Genomic DNA, 22,172 nt, shown 5'->3' with positions numbered 1-22,172 from the left:
CAGATCAGGCAATCGGAGGTGAATTGTCCCAATTACAAGGGGGTCAGGAGCGTGTGATTGCTTATGCTAGTGTAGCATTAACATCAGAGCAGCAACGCTACTGTACCACCCGTAAAGAACTGTTGGCGATTGTGAAATTCACACGTCAATTTAGACACTACTTGCTGGGTAAACCATTTAAGGTTCGCACCGACCACAGTAGCCTGACTTGGCTTCTGAGGTTCAAGGAACCCCAGGGGCAACTGGCCCGCTGGATAGAAGAACTTAGCCAGTATGTAATGATAGTAGAACACCGCCCTGGTAAAAAACATGTCAATGCCGATGCATTGTCACGGGCACCTGAAATGGCTAATCATTACAAACATGGGGTGAAATTATCTGATTTACCTTTCAAGGGGTGTAAGAACTGTGTACGTGCGCACCAGCAATGGGGGGGGGGGCATTCATCGACCAGGTCGATGACGTCATTCCGCTGACGGGTGTGCACGCACATCAAAATCAACCCATCTCGCAGCCCTTCCTGCTCTCCCAACATGTTCATCAACTAACCACGGATAGGGCGGAGAAATCTCATTGGGGTTTCTCTACCCAGGAAATCCAAGTGGCTCAGGGGAAAGACCAGGAGCTGGGGCCCGTGTTACTCTGGTTTAAGGGTGACGCGCTGCCTTCGGCAAATGAGCTTTTCGCTACTAGCCCGGCAACAAAACATTATTGGTTGAGTAAGGAAAGGATGTGCTTGCGAGACGGGGTGTTATTCATTCAAGATAAACAGGGGGAGGAGGACCTTCTTGTTCTCCCGAAGTCATTGCTTAAAACAACATTGCAAGCTTATCATGATCTCCCATCGGCCGCCCACCAAGGTATCAAACGGACTAAGCTCCGTCTTAAACAACGATACTACTGGTTTGGGATGGCCGGGGATATCGAAAGATATGTCATAGGCTGTCCCATATGTAACAGCCACAAGAGGGGGAATAAGAAAGGCCGCTCAGAACAGATTAATTACCACTCGGGAGACCCAATGGAAAGGGTTCACATAGACTTTGCAGGACCATTTGCTCAGTCCAGTAGTGGGAATCTGTATGTATTGATGGTAGTGGATCAATTTACAAAATGGGTAGAGGCCTACCCGGTACCCCGGCAGACTGCACAATTGACTGCCGAGGTACTGGTAAAGGAATTCTTCTCCAGATTTGGTATGCCGCTGCAATTGCACTCGGACCAGGGTTCGAATTTTGAGAGCGATCTCTTCGGGGAGCTCTGCAAGATTCTCCTCATTAATAAGACCCACACCACGCCGTACCGTCCTTCAGCTAACGGTCAGGTAGAACGTTACAACCTGACTGTGATGAATGCGGTCCGGTGTTTTGTGGGAAAACAACAAAAGGACTGGGATAAATATCTGCCCCAGATAACGAGTGCAATTAGGGCCACGGTATGCCGAAGTACCCAATCTACACCAAACCTGATGATGCTGGGCAGGGAGGTATCGACACCACCCGACCTCATGTTCGGCTCTTCAGGGGGCACAACAATTACTGATCCATATTCATACACCACTGGCCTAGTAGAAAATATGAAGTTAGCGCACGATATTGCAAGAACACATCTAAAATCAATGCAAAAGCGCAATAAGTATCAATACGACCTTAAGCTACTAGAGCGTACATACGCAGTTGGGGACAAAGTCTATGTGTTCGACCAGACCAAAATAAAGGGGAAAAACAAGAAATTGAATGCGCCATGGAAGGGTTCGGGGGTAGTCACTGAGGTGCTGGCCCCGTATGCCTTCCGTGTACGTCTCCGTAATAAAGTATTTGTAATCCACCACGATAAACTGAAGCTCTGCCGGGATCGGGATTTGCCAAATTGGATCACCAACCTCGATCTGGCGAGTTCCGACCCCGACGGGGATGCCGAAGATGACGGCATTTACTGTACTTGTAGGAAGCCATGGGAGGGGCGTTTTATGATCGAGTGCGATCTGTGCGGTGAATGGTACCATGGAGCATGCGTCAACATTACTCCAGCGGAAGCTATCGATATCGATCGATTTAAATGTACCAAGTGTGCCGAGTAGATCCGCATTCAAACGTCTCACCCCGGGCTGACTAACACTGTAATTCATATTCGCCAGGATTGGAAAGGTGTTTTTTCATTATATTTTTCAGATTTATATTATGGAGAAGAAAAGCTACTCGGAAGCCGTGTTGGCTATGGATTGGGCAGACCAGGTAGATGTGGAATTTCCTCTCTTACCTAACCCTGCCCGACCCTCTGGATCACCGACCACTCCACTACCCCCTGGGGTAGTGGTAGGTACCACCGAGGACGAGCCCCGGCACGTACCCCATAAGGAAGTGCAGGACTCGGTCCCCCTGGCATACCGGCTGTGGCGGCGCTTCTCTTGTCCCCAGGGGCAGAGTCGTTCCCCCAGCAAGCAGAAAAGGAGATGGAGCATGAAGATCCAATGTCGCCTCTCCGGCCCCCATCACCATCCATGCTGTCCCCTTCACAGCCTCGAGTCGCGCTGGGCCAAGTCTTGTGGATCCGGCGGATCTCGGGAGTGAGTGGCAGGGGTGCGTTCGATGGTATGGTGGCCTTATCACCAGAGGATGCAGAGATGTTTCGTGCCAATATAGAGGTGGCTGGCGTTCCGCGGCCTCGTGGGTCGGACCTTTCGTCGGATGCCCGCTGTGAGATTCAAAGCCTAGCCAGGAAGGGTGTCCTGCTTCAATCGAAGGTGGTATCCACAATCGGACCGGACCGCATCATTTGTTCTATCCATCCGTTTCCGCCTAGGGCAGAGACGGTGGGGGAGCTCATGACGCGTTTCCTAAGAGACGAGGCAAGCAAAACAACTTTTATTTGTCAGGACTTCAGGCTGAAGAACCCGTCCGGAGACGCTAGGGGTCGGCCTGCTGCCAGGGCGGCAGAGCGGACTAAACCTTCGGCCCGGTCAAAGTCATCAAGGGACGCTAGGGGTCGGCCTGCTGCCAGGGCGGCAGAGCGGACTAAACCTTCGCCCCGGTCAAAATCATCAAGGCGTAAACCTTACGTCGTTCCGGCTGAGGTTGTGGACCCGTCAGCAGGAGAACAATCAGATTTCTCGCGGCACCCTGCCACTGCCGCAGCAAAGAAGGGAACGGGGTATGCGTGCCCAGTGCCAGCTTGCGGTCTGCAAGGCTCGGCAATGGACCACCTCAATGTGCATGCTCCAGAGGTTGTGGCAAAGTATGTACACCATCAAGACAACCATAAGATGAGGACAGCCTGGAGATACCTTCAAGAACTGATCCCCCTGCTTCCAGATGGTCTCTCAACTCTGAGGAAGGCTTTTGATTTTTTGAGAAAGTACTTCCTGAGGCCCGGAGCCTGCGGCCTGGGCAACAAGTGGTTGCGTCAACTCACGCTTACAGCTCAGGCAGTAAATTGGAAGGCGCCGTCAATGGAAAGGGACATCAGAAATCAGGTCACCGCCCTGGTGATGCTGCACCCTTTCTGTCTGTGCCCACTGCTGGCAGAGGCCATGAGGGCTAACCCGAAACGACTTCATGAACTCAACGAAAAGTACGGAGGCCTGCCCTCATGCCCTCCGCCATCGTCGAGAGCTCCAGGACCAATGGAACCGGCACCGGAATCTTCATCACTGGCCGCACCGCCCAGGGGCGCTACGGCTAGTATGGGATCTCCGAAGCTCCCTCAACAGTCCTCCACAACACCGCAGCGGGCAGCGGAAGCTTTAGATGAGGAAGCCCGCCGACTGCTGAGAGAGGCGTATACTGCGAACCAACGACTGGCAGCAGCAGCCTTGTCATCCTCCAGCAGCGCCCTGCGAGAGGCGGCCGCCCGCATGCACCGCGTGTGCATCGAGCAGCTGACCCTCGCAGAGGAGTTGGACGCGTGAAGTGCCACTGGACTATATATTAAAAAAAAAAATTAAGAAATTGGACCAATGAAATCAACACAGTTTTCATCACTGGCCGCACCGCCCAGGGGCGCTACGGTTAGTATGGGAACCACATTTAAAAAAAAAAAAAAAGAAAAGAAATTTGCTGTGATGATGAGCGCGCTCATCATCCCAGCAAATTGGCCCAATTATGAAGAATTTGTATTGCCAGAATTAGAATAAAAATAAGTTCTATTTGTCAGGGCATAATTTTTTGCAGACATGTATCATTTTTTCTTCTATTTTCTCAACAAACATGTTATTCTGTGTTGCTTGATTACCTTGGTATGACCATTATATTTTTGTTTCATACGTATAAGACCAACTTGTGAGGCCGTGTGGCGCAATGTGTAGGACGTTGGATTACTGATTGTGAGATTGTGGTTCGAATCCAACACTTGCCGCATTGCTTGTACTATCCATAGGCAAGACACTTTACTTACATTTGCCTCTCTCCACTCAGGTGTATAAAATGAACCGAGTAACTTGATAATGTAAAGAGCCTTTGAACATGGTTATTCATGAAAAGGACGCTATAGAAATGTGGTAAATATTAACTTGATAATTAAGGTCAGGTTTTTTTATGCCTTACCTAATAATTATTAATTAACTCCGGTAATTTTTTTATACACACCAATGAGAATAAGAGAAAGTCGTCTAATCGAGATTCGAACCCGGGAACCTGCTGCATGATATGCAGATGTCCTAAATATTAGACCACTGGGGCGTTCATGGTATTGTTCGAACTCGATTGGATAGCGACTCTTTAACATTCTCGGCGTGGTACGGCGGAACGCGTGTTTTTTTTTTCCAGGACGAACGTGGGCAGAATTCATGAATAATTCATTACCTTAATTATTTTCTATTATAAAGAATTGAAAGATAGCTGATCTACTTCCTAAATATACTAAACCTAACCCTCTAAATAATCTCTCTCAACTATTAAAAAAAACATGTTCATGAAAGACCTCGAACCGAGGGCTTCAGCGTAATAGGTTAAAGCCTTTACCACTAGACCAAACATTTCGGTTGGCAAACGTTGTTTACACTAATTATTTAATCTCTCTGCATTCTTATATAGCGCCCTCTATAAAGTTCCCTATTATGTCGTAATTAATCATGAATTATTCATGATTTTTGCCCACGTTCGTCCTGGAAAAAAAAATTACGCCGGCGGAACATCACTAGTCCTCAATTGTACGCACGCGCAACAGAGATCAAATTGATACGCCCTCACCTTTTCAGTATTTTTATTCACGAGGCGGGTTATACGAAGAGATACTTTTATATAAGTATATAAACACATCAGGTACAGAACATGAATTTTTAACCGCCTGGTGATATACTGAAATTTAATTAATTAATTTGAAACGATATAGATGAGGAAATCTGTGAGAATGAGAAAAAATCACCCCCACCGAGATTCGAACCCGGAACCTTCTGCTTGATATGCAGATGTCCAGATATCCTAACCAATAGACCACTGGGGCTTTCATGGTATTGTTCAAACTCGATTGAATAGCGAATTTTTAACACTCTTGGCGTGGTACAGCGTGGTATATCTTTATAAAGATAAAGATCTTTATAAAGATAGTCTGGTGGCAGGAGGGGGGAAATCACCACCCGAAAGGGGACAAATTGCCATCCAACTTTTCTAGACCAGAATTTTCCGTAGATTACGAATATGGAAGGTAATCGATCAGGATAGGAAGCGTTTTCGAGATATAAGGGGTCAAAGTTCAAAATTGACCAATATAAAAACATACTATATCTCTGGAAATTCTGGACCTAGTGAGATAATTTTGGTGTCAAATTGTTCACAATGTATATGTTTATATTACCTCTAACAGAACTTTCTTTGTAAAATTGACCGGAAACCCCCATTTTAGCAATTTTGACCTTTGACCTCTTTTTGCTATATCTAAGTAACGGTAGGTCGGAGAGAATTGAAAATAGGAGCAAATTGTTCCCAAGATATACATTTATATTCAGTGTAACAGATGATATTGCTTGAAAATGACCGGAAGTGTGGTTATTAACCTTTGACATAATTGAATAAGGTATAAAAACATAAATTAATAAATATTTGTCGTAAGGAGCCAATTTTGGTATCAAATTGTTCACAATATATATGTTTATACTTGCCATAATGCAACATTTTTTTCAAAAAGTGACTGAAACACTATTTTTATGTAATTTTAACCTTTGACCTGTTTTTTTCTCATCTAAATAACGACATGGCATAGAGATTTCTAACGGCAAATTGTTTATAATAGATATTTTTATTCAATCTAATAGTGTGATTATTGCTTTGAAATCCTGTACATAAGGTTCAATCAGGTATCCATGTATCTCCAATAAACGGAATGTACGGTTCATAGAGAATTCAGAAGTTACCCTTGGTTCATTTTGGAAAATCCATATGGGTTCCTTTGAAAAGGATTGAGGGTGCACAGACAGGCTTTTCCCATGGCTTAATATTGGAACCTACAGTTTTAGTTACCCGATATATTTCTAACACAGTAACTTATGTAGCCAAATGCATTGATTCGATACAGGGACCAAATGTAGAACTGAACATACAGTAGAGAAGGGTCTAAATAGATGACCTGCTGTTTCATTTTAGGCAAAATCCAAATCGGTTCCTTAAGGATCGAGAGTGCACAGGCAGCTTTATTCCATGTGCCTGTCTATATAAACCCACATTGTCACCCCTTATATTTCCATTATGGGGCTTAATGTCCATCCATGGAGGACCGGCCTTTGGGGGGTTAATTTTGGCAAATCCATAAGTGTTTCTTAAGGATCGAGAGTGCACAGGCAGCTTTATTCCATGGGCCGCACCTGTCTATATGAACTCACAGTGTCACCCCTTATATTTCCATCCATGGAGAACGACCGGCCCTTTGGTTAATTTGGGCAAATCCATAAAATGTTCCTTATGGATGATCGAGGGTGCACAGGGATATTTATTATATCTCTATGGACCCACATTTTCACCCCACATACAGTATTTCCAATATAGGGTCTCTTGTAGAGCCACATAGAGAACCCCGAAAGGTCCATGAAGGATCGACCCTTGGGTTCATTTGGGCAAATCCATAAATGTTATTTAAAGATTGAGGGTGAACATTTTAGTTTTATTCCATAGTTCATCTATGAACTATTTACCCCATATTCATTTCTAATACAGGGCCTTATGTAGCACACCACATAGAGATCCCAAAATGGTCCTTAATAGAGGGTTCATTCGGTCAAATCCATATGGGCTATTTTAGAATCTTTTGTGTACAGGAAAATCTTTCCTGTATGGGCCAAACTATCTGTGGCTATATAAAAATTGTGGTCTGTCTGTGTAGTGAGTTGTGGATTGAGTTTGGCCACCTGGATCTGCCTATGCCCTATCCTGTACGATTTGGTATTCTCTGGTTCTGATGAATAGTAGTTTATTTTCCAAAAACGAATATTGTAGCCCTAATTAATGCAACTGTATAGTGGCAAATCATTGAAGGTCAGCGTAACATTTTAACATCATAACATTTTAACCGTCATAATATTAATAATATTAATAATTTTATTATTTATTTTACAGTATTACCGTATATTATATTAATACATTTAAAATAATGCGCACTAGAAAAAATATAAAAATACCATAACTTCACTGATCAAATAACGTGATTACATTTATGAACATCGATCTCATAGTTTGAATAACTTTGCATTATTTAGTATATCACTTGTTCAAATGTTGACCTTTGACATATGTCAACTTGTGTAATGATAAATGTGCTCTTTTGATTGTGTATGATTGATAGATGTCTTAACAGAGTGATAAAACATAACATTTTGTCTTAAATGTTAGTTTTTATTTGGGTTTATATGCAACTTGTATGATTGGTCAATATTGACATTTGACCTTTAATTGAAAAGTATTTGTTTTATAAGGCGACTGAATAGATACCTATAACCATACAAATGTATTAAACCAAATTGAATTCAATAAATTGGTTATAATACCTATGTATATAATACATTGTTATAATTGGTCAATTTTGAACTTTGACCCCTTATCTCTTCCTATTGACTTCCTATCCTGATCAAAGTATGATTTGATTAAATACAGTATTATAATTATATTAATCAAAATTATAATGAAATAACATAACTTTACTAATCAAATAATTTAATTACTTGTAAAACCATCAATGGTATATATTGTCCCCGAAAAAAAAATTAAATTTGTTTGTTGAATGCCATTTTGATAAATATTTCTTTTTCTGGGTGAAGTAATTAAAGCCCCATTCCCTACGTTTTTTAGATCTAATTTAAGATCACAAACTATATTTAATGTAAAAATAATACTATATGGTCCTATTGCGATAACTTTTTTCGTCTTTAAACGGTTAAAAATGTGAAAAATAAGTCGATTTTAATAATTATAGCGGCCCGCTATAAATCCCAAAATGCATTGCGCGCGGATTGATATTTTTGTTTTTCACCTGTAATTCGCCCACTTTTCGATCGATCGTGAGGCCAAAACAAATGGAAGACTCCTAACTTTTCAGCGAAAATACCGGGTTTTCCCCAATTTGTATCAACGGAGTCTGGCAAAAATAGAAAGACAATTAATGCAGCAACTATACAACGTCAGGCTAGGTATATAGCTAGCGTACGATGTTCGCACGTTACCGATGTTTACCAGCTAGGCCTACAAAACTAAGCCTAGCCAGGCTAGGCCTAAGACCGTCCACGAGAGGTCGATCGCCGCGAGCTACTTAGGTAGTGCATTGTTTCTCACTTTTTATCATAATTTACCATAAAACGTACATTTAAGACAAGGAATGACATGGTTTAATGTTTTTAAAGTGATATATATGTATTATTTCCCAAAAAACGTCCGAAATTGCAGGGAAGGGGTCTTTAACTTTATTAAAACTACAAAATGGCCTATTCAAAATCTGATTTTATAAATCTTCATTTTTCATCACAACAAAACATGTCGTTGAACATAAAATATTATTTGTCAACTGAATAACAATTTTGGGTTTGTTGTTGAACAAACATATTTTGAAGTTCGTTTTAAAAAATAATTTTGTTCCAAGTTGAAGCTCATTCCAAATGCTCTAAATAAACACAATCAGGTGAATATCAAATATTCCGTTGAACATACACAAAGATACAAAGGTTTCAACCACTAAATATTTATTATCAATGTACATCATGAAGATCTTAATAAATTATCATAATAAAATAATAATAATAAATGTACTTAATTTTAATACGGAAAAACTCAAAGGTGTGACCGTGGTTAACTTAACAGTAATAAATTAAAAATAGCAAAAGAAAGAGAGGCATTTTGCTTAAATGCATTGGGTTGTCCTTCACCAAAAACTAAATCTACAAAAATTGAGATACTGTTCATGCACAGAAGATAGGGGAAAGGAAAGAAAGCCTTAACTTAGCATTTTTTGGATGAAAATCTTATATAGATACTGTATAAACAAAAATTCGTATGGGTCGAGTATTCATTAAACGCTGACAATACATCTACAAATACAGCATACATGCACATAAGTCAACAGAAAAACACATCTGGACTTAAGCGCACTAACAGTAGACTTTTGACAATAAAGGTAATGTTTAACTTCACTTAGTAGCTACTGCAGTATCACGATCAAAATACATGTTACATCTACTGTACGATGCCAGGATTATTGATACTTTAATGTTGTTGGATATATTGCTTTTGGGTAAAATATTGAAAAAACATGTTAAAGCTTACAATTGCTACATTATTTTATATAATAATAAAAAAAATGGTTAGAGTAGCAAGCTCAACTATAATGTAAATAACATTTTAATAACTGAATATTTATTCACACAGACAGAGAGTACATTATATTTTATATTGTAACAGTACATAATACATGCTGTACCATGTTGAAAAGGTTCTTAAAATCTATAGTTGTTGAGAACACCAGTTCTATGGGCATTCATTTTTACTACAGAGTTTAATACAAAGATATTTTTTTGAATGCAATTGTTTTAACCAATAGGTAAATGCATGCTAATTACATAACAAATACCACCCTCACCACACCTTCATCCAGGTGTGGATTTCATGGTTGTCACATCAACTATGTACTACACATCTTATTTCACAAATAGAAATATTAAACAATGAAAACAGTTAAGAGAAGTTTTTTTAGTTAAGATATATTTTTGAGCACTCTATTTACAAATTTATTGTAAAATGATAACAAACCATAACACCATCAGTAACTGATGCTACTGTAAACTCTCTAGCAATAATGGTACATAGTACTGCAAAAAAGAAAAGAAAACAATTACTATGGATGTGTTGGATTATTTGTAAAGAGACATTGCTAATTAAGTAATCAGTCCAATGCAAAAGTGTCATACATTTTCAATAAATCTGTTTAGACCATTTGTTTTTCAGTTTATAATTTTGAGAAGAAAATAAATTTAATCCAGAGAATGTAGAGTGGAGTATTTAGAAAATGTTAGACAACATGCAGCAAGCACAAATACTTTTACTTCCAGCAACATAATATAAGGGGAGAAAAGCGTTTATTCAACCTTTTTTACACTAAGACCACCATTTTGTCAACTAACAATATAAAATATGATACATATAGTACAATAAAAATACTAATATACCACATTTCTATAGCGCCTTTTTCATGAATAATCTTGCTCAAAGGTGAACGAGACAAACAATGCATCAAATAAGTTAGATAAATTACATTAAATAGAAATATAAAAATATGAATGCATTTTTTAAATAAATCTATTTACAAGGTACTGTAGTTAATTTCAATGCACTAGGCCAAGGTATTTCAATGTCAAGGCACAACAAATACAGTATAACCATTTTTTTATATCAATAGATGTTGATATAGATGATAATATTGATTGATTTAATGTTGATATTGATTGATTTAATGTTGATATCGATTGATGATGACAGTGATGATATTGATTGATGATGGTATTGAATGATGAAATCGATTGGTGATGATACTGAATGATATCGATTTACGATGAAATTGATGATATTGAATGATGATATTGATAATGAAATCGATTGGTGGCGATATTGACAATATTTGCCATGATGACATTCTTGTAATGATATAGGAATACAGTAGGTCTACATGCAACTGATACTTACAATCAGATCTCAGTCATATTCTCAACAAGCAGATTGAGCCTTTTTTCACAGTAACTTGGAATGGCTAACAAAAAACATTAGAAATTTAAAGAGAAAAATATTTTCAAGATAGCAGTCTTTGCAATAGTTTTAAGAATTTAAAACGAACCACTTTATAATACCTGCACAACTAACATTGTAGGTCAACTAACATTGTAGGTCTATGGTTATGAAATCCAACTTTCAAGATCACTTTTAAACATACTGTATAGTTTAACACTATTAATTTGGAACAAGCTAAACATTTCCCAGAAATAAAATATCACATACTATGGAATCCATCAGTGAATGTGGACTATCTGTTTCAGTATAGTCAGTTTCCCAATTCATTCAAGGAGTGGATTAAAAATAATCAGCATTTTATAGAAATTTGAGAAACAAACGACAATTACCTTCATTACAAGCAGCACTGGCATTTAGATTGATATTGTCACCTGTGCATCTGAATTGAAAATAATAAAGAACACCTTTATCCTTAGCATCATCAATCCCTTCAGTTAGCATGCCATCCTTCCATATCTGGTGAGTCAGTGTTGTCTCCACAAGAATAACATAGAACTTCACAAATATCTCATCAAAGGTTTGCCCATGATCTGTACCGAGATCAAAGGAGTAATTCTGATGGTTCATGAACTTCTTTTGAATCACCTGCCAGAAGGTTGACATTTGTGCTTCTCCATTTTTCAAAAAAGCAGGAAAAAAGTAAATTTTCTCCCTCTTTAATTTCTTAAAAGTAGGTAACACAATGTGTAATTGTTGTGCAAGAACGTCATAAAGATCTGAAATAAATTTACAATTTCTTTTATGTATATTATATTAATCAAATACAAACAAATTTTTACACTGATGCATTCTTTTGACTGAAATTTTACCAAACTGTTTGATGATTTGCATCAGATCAGATCTTCCAATCTTGTTCAAAGTCTCCATAAGTTGTGCCTTAGCATCAATATTTTGATCCATACTTCTTTTCTTCCAAGTCTCAAGGATATATAAAATAGTTTCATGAGAATTCCCAGCAAATTGAGCGGACACAGTGTCGATTTCTCTCTTGGTGAATCCTAAATTCAGTAACAATGCAACCCAGTCTTTACCAAGGTTTCTAGCAACAGCCGTTAAGAGATCTTGTGGAAGATCATCATCTGTAATGTAAATAAATTGTAAAAATAAAAATTGATGAAACAATATATGGTATACAGTGTTTGTACAATAACAACAACTTTAATACGTATTTACGGTATTTGTATTTATTTAACAACAGATGCAGTATAGAATATATAAATATTTACAGATTAGTTAATTTTTTGGGCTAGTACTACCAAGGTATACTTTTTTTTTCATTAATAGTATTTTCAAAGGTATTTACCATTGAAAGGTGAATTTGGCTGAAGCACTTCTGTGGCTATCTGAGGCCATTTCTCCTCCTGAATAGTGACACCAGCTTCTAATCCTTCTTGGATTTCCAGAATCTTGATGTCAGGAGTGCAGATATTTACTTCTTTGCAGACATCAAAGTGTGTAAGAGCTACCATAACCATGGTAATATCCTCCTTATCCTCTAAAACTGCCTTCAAGATCCGCCTAATGGACTCCATATTGATACATCCACGAGAGGAATACATCTGATTTGCTATCACATATGTAACATCATCCTCTGGAACAGGATTTAGCCGCCATCTTGGTTTATATGCCTTTATAAGAGCCTCCTTATGATCCTTCATCATTATGATCTTGATAGCTTTTATGAACAGAGCAGGATTTGAACAGATAAAGTTTTTGAGGAGATGCAATCGTTCGTGCCAAAGAATAGATCCAACAGACCTCAGAAATCTTAAGAAAGTCTTTATTTCATCTACACCTTCAAAGTCATTCAGCAAATCATGAACAGTTTTAATTGGAATCCACAAAGCTATAATAAATATAAATAAAATAGTGATGAAAATGAGTACCGAGAGCAAACCTGAGTGAATTAGTAAAAATTGAATTAGAAGTTTACAGCCACTTTCCCTACATTTTTTTTTAATGGATTTTCAATTTTTTTTAATATAAAAATGACCATGTTTTAGGCGATGCTAGGAGGGTTTCCCTCAAAATGTTTGGGTTCACCCAAAGGTCAGTGGGCCTTTGCGATATGACGTCATTCACAAATTTATTGCCATCTCTGTGAGAGGATGATTGGTATTTTTGGCCATAACTTTTATAAATACAAATTATTCCTCTTAGATTTATATTTATTGTAAATTTTTTTTAAAGGATTAAAAAAACATAAAAACAATCATAAATCGAGTATGAACAAACTTTAAACTTGAAAATCAAAACATTTCGTGGCAACATTTGTGAATCTATCAAATTTTATCGATGCGAAAAATCAAGAAGCTGGTAGGTTATTTGAAAATGAATGTACTTTATAGTACGCCTAGTTTAATTACATTCGGCCTACCACGTAACTTTAATTTTACGGCAGGGAATAGAATGGCAAGTAGTTAATTAATTAATATTATTGTATGCAACCAAACGTTATGGAAATTCCAGGCCTGCGGTGATTTATAGTACACGTTGTCACAGTTCCCGAAACGTTTTCATAGCCAACGACCATTCAATTCAAATTCAATTCAAATATTCTTTATTCATCATCAATCATGAAAATATACAACAATATATGAGAACATAAAATAAAGATGAAAAGGAAACACATAAAAACTCAAAAGAGCTTGATTAATTGTGTCCCCTTACGTCCCTAACTAGCCTAAAAACTAAAACACAAATAATAAAAAAAGCTAAATCCTGCAACAAGTATTATTTAAAAATTATTTGTAAAATGATAATAAATGTTCTTTAAACAATGATTTAAATATATATATTGATTTGGTACTTTGTAGTTCGTAACTCAAGTCATTCCACAATTTAGGTCCCACACATGACACAGTAAAACTGGTAGAAGTACGATTACGTTTTCTAAGTCTTATTTTGTCTTTAGATCTTGTATTATAATAATGGTAAGAACCATTTTTAATAAAGAGCGATGAAAAACGCACGTCCTGATTAGTAGTAACATTATACATGAAGAGCCCAATTTGGTACCTATTGATATCCGCAATTTTAAGAAGTTTAAATTTATAGAAACATTCAGTCATTGAATCATTAAACTTTGACCATGTTATAGCTCGAAATGCCCTTTTCTGGAGTTTAAATAACTCATCTAGATAACTTGGAAATGTACTACACCATATTATGTTGCAATAATTTAATACTGGTTCAATGAGTGATTTGTATATTGTCCAGAGAGCATAGGTTGGTAAAAAATGTCTTACTTTATATAGTATGCCAACATATCGCGATATTTTCCTAGCTGTAACATTGATGTGATTCTTATATGTGAGAAATTCATCAATATGTACTCCAAGGAATTTAGTCGATTTAACTTTATCTATTCTTTTATTGTTGACATAAATATTTACATTCTCTAATTTACTTGGATTTCGCTGATTGCGGAAAATTATGTAATTAGTTTTTTTAACGTTGATTGATAGTTTATTGCACATGAACCAATCCGAAACATTTTTTAGTTCACCATTAACTAGATCTATGAGCGTATCCAAGATGCAGATATGTTTGTGTCTTCAGCAAATAAAACAAGAGATAACGAGTTTGAGCAATTAAATACATCGTTAATGTACAAAATAAATAGTAGAGGCCCCAGAATTGAACCCTGTGGTACACCGCAATTGATATCCATCAAACACGAACTTGTGTTATCAATAGACGTAAATTGTTTCCTTCCACTAATATAGTTTCTAAACCATTTAAGTGCCGTGCCTCTTATGCCATAGTGTTCGAATTTTTTTAGAAGTATATCATGGTTGATGGTGTCAAACGCTTTTGACAAATCAATAAATATACCGATGGTATTTGTTTTCTTATCAAGCGCATCGGTTATTCGTTCAACCAGATCTACAACGGCCATAAAAGTAGAACTGTTTTTTCTGAAACCATATTGTGCATTATTAAGGATGTTAAACTTTGTGATATAATTATTTACTCTAATTTGAACAATTTTTTCAAGAATTTTTTAAGTGGTAGGCAGAATAGAGATTGGCCTATAATTACTGACGTCACTTTTATTGCCAGATTTAAAAATTGGAACTACTCTAGCTACTTTCATACTATCAGGGACGATGCTTGTCTCAAGAGACAGGTTAAATATATGTACAAGAGGAGATGCCACAGCAGCAATAATATATTTTAGAATGCGATTACTTAAGTTATCAACACCTTCTGAATTTGAATTTTTGATTTGACTAACTATTTCAATTAAATCTCTTTTTCATTCGTAGGATTGAAAAATATAGATTGGGATTGACTCTCTTTCATATATTGTTTAAAGTCAGAATTGTTTAAATTTGGTATTTTGTTTGCTAATTCATTTCCAATGTTGGAGAAGAAGTCATTAAAAGTGTCAGACATACCTTTTGGATCACATACCAAAGTTGTATTACTATGGTTAATTACCTCATTTGATTTTTTTCTATTTAGAACTTCATTTAAAACTTTCCATGTTTGCTTTGAATGTGTCGAGCCGCATCCAGTTTTTTGGAATAATATTGTTTTTTCCGAATTCTAATTAAATAAGTTAATTTGTTTTTGTACTTTTTATATATTTGTTTTAATAATTGTGTTGGGTTTTTAAGGTATTTTTTATAAAGTTTATTTTTTCTTTTTTATTGAAATCAAAATTCCTGTTGTGATCCATGGTTTTTTCTTTGTATTACCATTTGGCTTATTACTTTTTGTAGGTATGTTATTATCTATGAGATTGGATAGTTTTTAAATAAATAGGTTATATGATGTATTGGTATCTGTGCATAAATATAGTTCACCCCGATCCTCATTAGAAATAGCAATAAGCAAGTTATTTAATGTTGTATCATTAATTATTTTTTGTTTTGTAATTGGAGCTTGTGTGTTAGTATTTAATGACAGGTGTGTTGTCATGAAAATGGGTAGATGATCGGTAATGTCTGTGACTATTACTCCACAATGCGAAATGTTATCATCATTTGTAATAATATTGTCTAAAATTGTAGCAGAAGACGATGTTATTCTGGTGGGTAAGTTAATTAATGGATTAAAAGATGTTGAGTAAATAATGTTTGTGAATTCCTGTGTTGTTTTTTGAATGTCATATTTTAATAAATCTTGATTAAAATCTCCTAAGATATAGCAGTTTTTGTTTTCGCGATTAAGTTTATGTAAGATTTCTTCCAGATCAGAGTTAAATGAGTTGACGTTTGAATTTGGTGGTCGATACAACATACCTACAATAGTATTTTTGCCGTTTGTGTTTATTATTTCTAGAAAAAGTGAATCAATGGAGTTATCATTAAATACAAAATCATCACGTGTTACGGTGTTGATTTGTTCTTTTAAATATAGACAAACTCCACCACCAACTCTACCTTCTCTATTACAAGTGTACATATTGTATCCATTGATATTTAATAAGTCAATTGGCGTGTTCTTATTTATCCAGGTTTCCGAGAAACCAAGTACATCAAACGCACGACCTATGGTATCTAACAGAATGCTAATTTCTTCGAAGTGTTTTGTAAGACTACGTACATTATTGTGTAACGTTGTAAAGATACCATTGTTATCAATTTGCGCCTGTAGCTGATTAAGTTGTGTTGGAGTGAAATATTTGCATAAACCAGCCTCGTCACTTTCAAAGCAATCTATGGAATGTGTAGGACTCGATTTATTTTCATATTGAGTCGTGCTCATAAAGTAGTATTGGAAAAAAGAACAAAATACAATCAATTCACCAAAGCTTTTAAGCAAAATGGCGTTTAACTAAATGACTAAAAACCGGCAGGTTAGCAATACAATAATAAAAAAAAAACACAATTTACAATATAAAGAATCACAATAAAACACACACACCAAACAATTAATGCAGTCTATAATTTATACAATAATTTATACAATAGTTAAAATTCTGGTTTCAGGGCAAAAACAAGAAATCTCACAATTTCACATTCAATGTACCATGTACATAGGAAATCATTCAAAATCATAATGGTGGCTAATATTTCCTTCCGGTTTGCCAATGTTTTCTTTGGTGAAATATGGTATTATTATGTTTAATTATTACATGTTTGTTTAAAATCAAACAAAATATGACCTTAAAACATTTTAAGGTCACAAACCGCATTTTATATATAAAATAAATAATGTACTATATGAACCTAATGCAATAATTTTGTTCGTCTTCAAATGGTAAAAATGTGAAAAATAAGTCAATTCGAATAATTTAAGAAAGTGGCCGGCTATAAATACCAGCATGCATTGCGCATGGATTATTATTTTCGTTTCGATGGTGTAATGCACTTTTTCAATCGATGATGAAGGAAAAACAAATGGAAGAAATATATAACCTTTTAATTGAAAATACAGTACCTGGGTCTTCCCCAATTTGTATTAACAGATTTTGCAAAAAAAAGAAAGACAATTAATGCAAAATCTAGACATCAGGCTAGGCATATACCTAGCGTACAATTTTAGTGCTGTTTACCAGCTAGACCTACAAAACTAGCTTGGCTAGGCCAAAGAGCGTCCACGAAATGACATTCAACACGAGCTACATAGGTAGTGCATTGTTTTTCTCTTCTTATCATAATTAATTATAAAACTTTCATAAAGTTGTTAAAAACACAATTGTTGCTCTCTCATTGTAATTCAGAAAAACAAATCAATCATAGAAATCTTACCTATTTTCTGCTGTGCATTTAAAGCTTGATTGACTTTTTTATAGGTTGTAAGGACTGGTTCTGCATCCTTCCACTTAACAGGTCTGTACTGGCCTCTTTCAGGGAATAGTTTTCTGTTGAGAAGACAACCAGTAACATCATCTTTCAACTGGTCAAAACTGTCAATTTTTGCATCTACAAATACTGTCAATAAATGTAAAAGCTTGTCCTAAATAGATAAAGAAAATACATGTTTCAAATGCATCAGTGATGTGAAAAAAGAAACACGATTTGTACCTGTGACCTACATCTAAATCTGAACTAATACAACAACTGTACCTCATTTCTCAAAGCTGCTTCTGATTTCTTCAACAAACTGGAAAGTAGATCTTCAACTGAGTCAGATGGAATTAAATCTGCATGTGTTCCTACAATAAACACTGTCTGATTACCAACAATCTTCTTTAAGTATTGCCAAACATTACTACCAAACCAACCAACACTGCCTACGTTGCTCTTGTACTTCTTCAGATCAACAGTTACTACATACAAAGCATTTGGTACTATGAAAACTTCTGTAAGACCTCGATAATGCAGATCTCCTGCAAATTCACGGATTGTAACATTTATGTCTCGAATTACAGCAGTCCGCTCTTCAACACCTTCAGTGGGTTTTACTGCTCTTTTGGTTACATCACTACAAAGAGCACTGCAGACGCTGGATTTACCAGAATTAAAAGTTCCTTGAACTATTATAACAATCCTGTCATCTTTGAATCTTCCAGCAGCTATTTCTTTGCAGTATCTGCGAATCTCTTGGATTGGTCTTGCAAGAACATCTGGTGGTGGTTTTACAATTGGATTTTTATCAACTTGTACAACTTCAAGACACTCATTCATATACAAATAGTAAGGAACTTCTTTAATCTTATTTGAAGACATGTAGAAAAATTGCAATTTCTTTAAATTACAGATAACTAAAGGAAATTCATCCAACCGATTGTCTGAAATGTTCAAGTATTGAAGAGTCTCGAGCTGTCTAATATCTTCTGGAATTTTTGAAAGCTTGTTGCCTTCAAGTCTTAGAATTTCCAAATCTTTATAAAAGCCTAATCCATTTGGTATGTACTCAATACTGTTGTTATTCACTTTCAGAATTTTGAGTTGTTTTAAACAGCCAACAACCTCTGGAAAAATGCGGAACTGATTATGTGAGATATCCAAATTTTCCATTCCTCTGAATTCGGTTATAGTTGTGGGCAGATCTACCAACTTGTTTTTAGAGCCATCTAGAATTTTCATACTTGGAAAATGCTCAATATCTAGATACCTTGGGATCTCTTTCAGGCGGTTACTGGATATGTTAACTTTTGTAGTATGTTTACATCTTTGATCCTTTAAAATTTCCTCTGGAATCTCTTGGAACTGGCGACATTTCAGAGTCAACATAAAATCGCCAGTGGTTAAAGGTTTGAACTCATGATTCATGACATCGGTCACCGAAGATTCTTTATCAGAAGCTTGAATGACCGGTTTTCCTGTTAAAGATGTTGTAGCTTCTGAGGTAATAGATGTAAAAGCAGCTGCAGAAGTACTATAGTTATCAGAATAATAATCACTGCTATCTCTATGCCCTAATCCTGTGCTGAAAACTTTACTTGAGCTACTTTTGATAGAAAAATCCACAGATTTGTCTTCTGATTTTTTTGAAATTGTAACATGACCATATGTTCCTTCACTTGACAATGTGTTGTCATCACTTGGATGCACTGGTAGTGTTTCACTGGGTATTGTTTTCACATTTTGATTTGATTTCAGACGATCAATGGATTCCTTATCAGAAAGATGAGCAGATTCAAACTGTACAGCTGTGTTGGCATTACCTTGGATAGTATTATTTTTATTATTACCTAAAGAGTCTTTTGATAGATCATCAGTCACATCTTCATGAACTACAGGTTGGTTCGTGGAAGGATTTCCACTTCCATCTAAAAAGTTGCTTTTAACTTCTTTGAATTTTTCATCTGATGTTGTGGTAACAGAAATACCCTTTTGTGGAGATATTTTGGCACTTTGTTGTATGTTTCCAACAGGTGAATGTGAAGTTCTGTGAGGGGTAGTAGAAGGAAATTGATGTAAAACATGTCTCTGTACTGGATTTGGGGAAATTGCTGTGGGTTGTTGGAGTTGGTGTGTCTGTCTTTCATAAAGCATTCCTGGTTCTGACTGAAGACCTTGATACCTAACTGAGGGATCATGTGGCATAGAATGATAAAATTGAGAAGCATTCTGCACATATGTTTGTTGGTGAGAATAGTATCGTGGATTTGTGTAGAGTCCAGGCTTAGGCTGATTTATGCTACCAGATTGCTGATAATTAGGTATTTGGTAACTATATGCCAACTGGGGATTGTGTGACATTGCTGAATATCCACGTGGCAGTGATTGTTGATATCCTGGTTCATATTGGTAATTTTCTGGGGGGAAAACAATTTTTTTTTTAATTTTTAAAATAATTTGTGTGAAAAATAGTACATTAATGCTCTATAAACATCATTTTACTGTACGACTATGTTCCTTTTGTCTTTGGAACAAGTATTAATAAGAAAGTGCATCAACATTGTGATCTTGGTATTATTTTAGATAGCTCTTTTTCTTTCCAGGTTGACCATCTTAAAACATGCAATAAGCTGCTTTGGCGCAATGGCAAATATCTGTTTAGTAGTAAAGCCCATTCCCATATCAACATTTTTAATTTGAGTCTTCATCTGTTTCGTCATAGTTTAAGTGTTTCCGAGTTGTTGTAACTGTTTTTGTTTCTGTTAACCATGCTGATTTGTTTCTGCTGTTATAAATAAAATGAATTTGAGGAATAAAGCCTTAATCAGTAGTGTCAGTAATGTTATGGTTTTTGTGTAAGAAATACAATACAAAAATGTGTAAATATGGAAAAAAAATACCAGGTTACAATTGCGAGAAAATAATTTCATTTTTTAGAAGTGTGTAGAAAGTGAGGGTCAAATTGTAAGAACTAGTAAGTATACCCATCCCAGAGCGGGTTTCAAATAAAAATCAGTAAAATTTCTTTACAATGTTTTTATGGACTAGATGTTGCACACATTTCTCCACTAAATTCACTAATTGTATGTGAAAAAGCAAAGTTTTGAAAATATGGCTCCCTTTTTCAATAGAACCATGTTATTTAAGCTTTAATAGCAGGTACTGTACAACATTAATGTATGTCATTACACGTCATCTTGAAAAAGGTTTTTGAAATGACAGTACTGGAATTTGTCTACTAAACAAATTGCTATAATTATTAGCTAAAAATAGTAAATACTGTACATTCAACAATATGCTCCTCATATTAAAATACCATATTAATTCACAAATTTAACAGTTCCACTACGAGTAAATTAACAATCAATTTAATAACATACGCAGATATGATAATAGTATAGCTTGTCCACGCTTTCCGAGAAGACTTGCAAACTTTGTTATCTTGTCTGGTTCATCTGCCAAGATGTTGTTGTTCTCCAAAAAAAATACTACATCCCAAATAGTTTCAAGCCTATATGTTGCCGCCTGATAGTGAGCAACAACTCCGTTTAATGTAGATTGGTCAACTTCTCTCAAAGCGTTAAACAAATGCTTTCGATATAATGACAACTTTGTACCATAATGTTGAATATTTGTATCTTTTACATACTGAAGTACAAGATCTTCAGCAATTTTCAAATGTGTCAGTTGAGCAATCTCATGCAGAAGTGTGACATCAACAGTTGTGATGTAACCATAATCATGGAGTATATTGAATAACTCTTTGGAACTTGCATCCTTATTCATAGATCTTTGTATGTGATCAAAGAGTATAAACCGCAACCATTTGTGTTTCTGGCCTTCATAATATTTGCTGAGATTAAACTTTAATTCATTAAACTTGCCATTAGGATCAGTCATTTCATCAGGTCAGTTTTCCTGTAAGCAAATGAGTTTAACACAATTCAAATGAATGTTGAATACTGTAGAGTACATATAGCTTTAGACTAGATAAAAATACATTTTACAATTTAAATCTGATAATTATTTTATGTATCTGAATTATGTACTATAAAGCATTGCATTCCGCAAACATTTGTTTTTTACGGCCTACATACGATTCCCGCTACCAACTCACGATCTGATACTGCACATGAAAAGGAAGAATAATATTTCCACATTCACAAAAGGTAATTTGCTA

The 22,172-nt window shown here is 36.1% G+C and overlaps 1 protein-coding gene across 1 annotated transcript; it reads right to left on the bottom strand.

Moving 5' to 3' along the window:
• Window positions 1-9,149: 9,149 nt before the first annotated feature.
• LOC140044210 (uncharacterized) lies at window positions 9,150-21,892 on the bottom strand. The gene is made up of 8 exons (XM_072088687.1): window positions 21,373-21,892; window positions 18,272-20,409; window positions 17,954-18,161; window positions 12,553-13,095; window positions 12,059-12,328; window positions 11,579-11,965; window positions 11,148-11,211; window positions 9,150-10,276 (listed from the first exon to the last, which is right to left on the bottom strand). Exons 1-7 carry the CDS (start codon window positions 21,890-21,892, stop codon window positions 11,150-11,152), a joined length of 4,128 nt encoding a protein of 1,375 aa, XP_071944788.1. The 3' UTR covers window positions 9,150-10,276; window positions 11,148-11,149.
• Window positions 21,893-22,172: the final 280 nt, after the last annotated feature.

The sequence above is a fragment of the Antedon mediterranea genome, chromosome 3, assembly GCF_964355755.1.
Source record: "Antedon mediterranea chromosome 3, ecAntMedi1.1, whole genome shotgun sequence".
Taxonomy (NCBI): domain Eukaryota; kingdom Metazoa; phylum Echinodermata; class Crinoidea; order Comatulida; family Antedonidae; genus Antedon; species Antedon mediterranea.
Note: the sequence above shows the minus strand (reverse complement) of the source record. Positions and strands in the feature narration are given on the sequence as shown.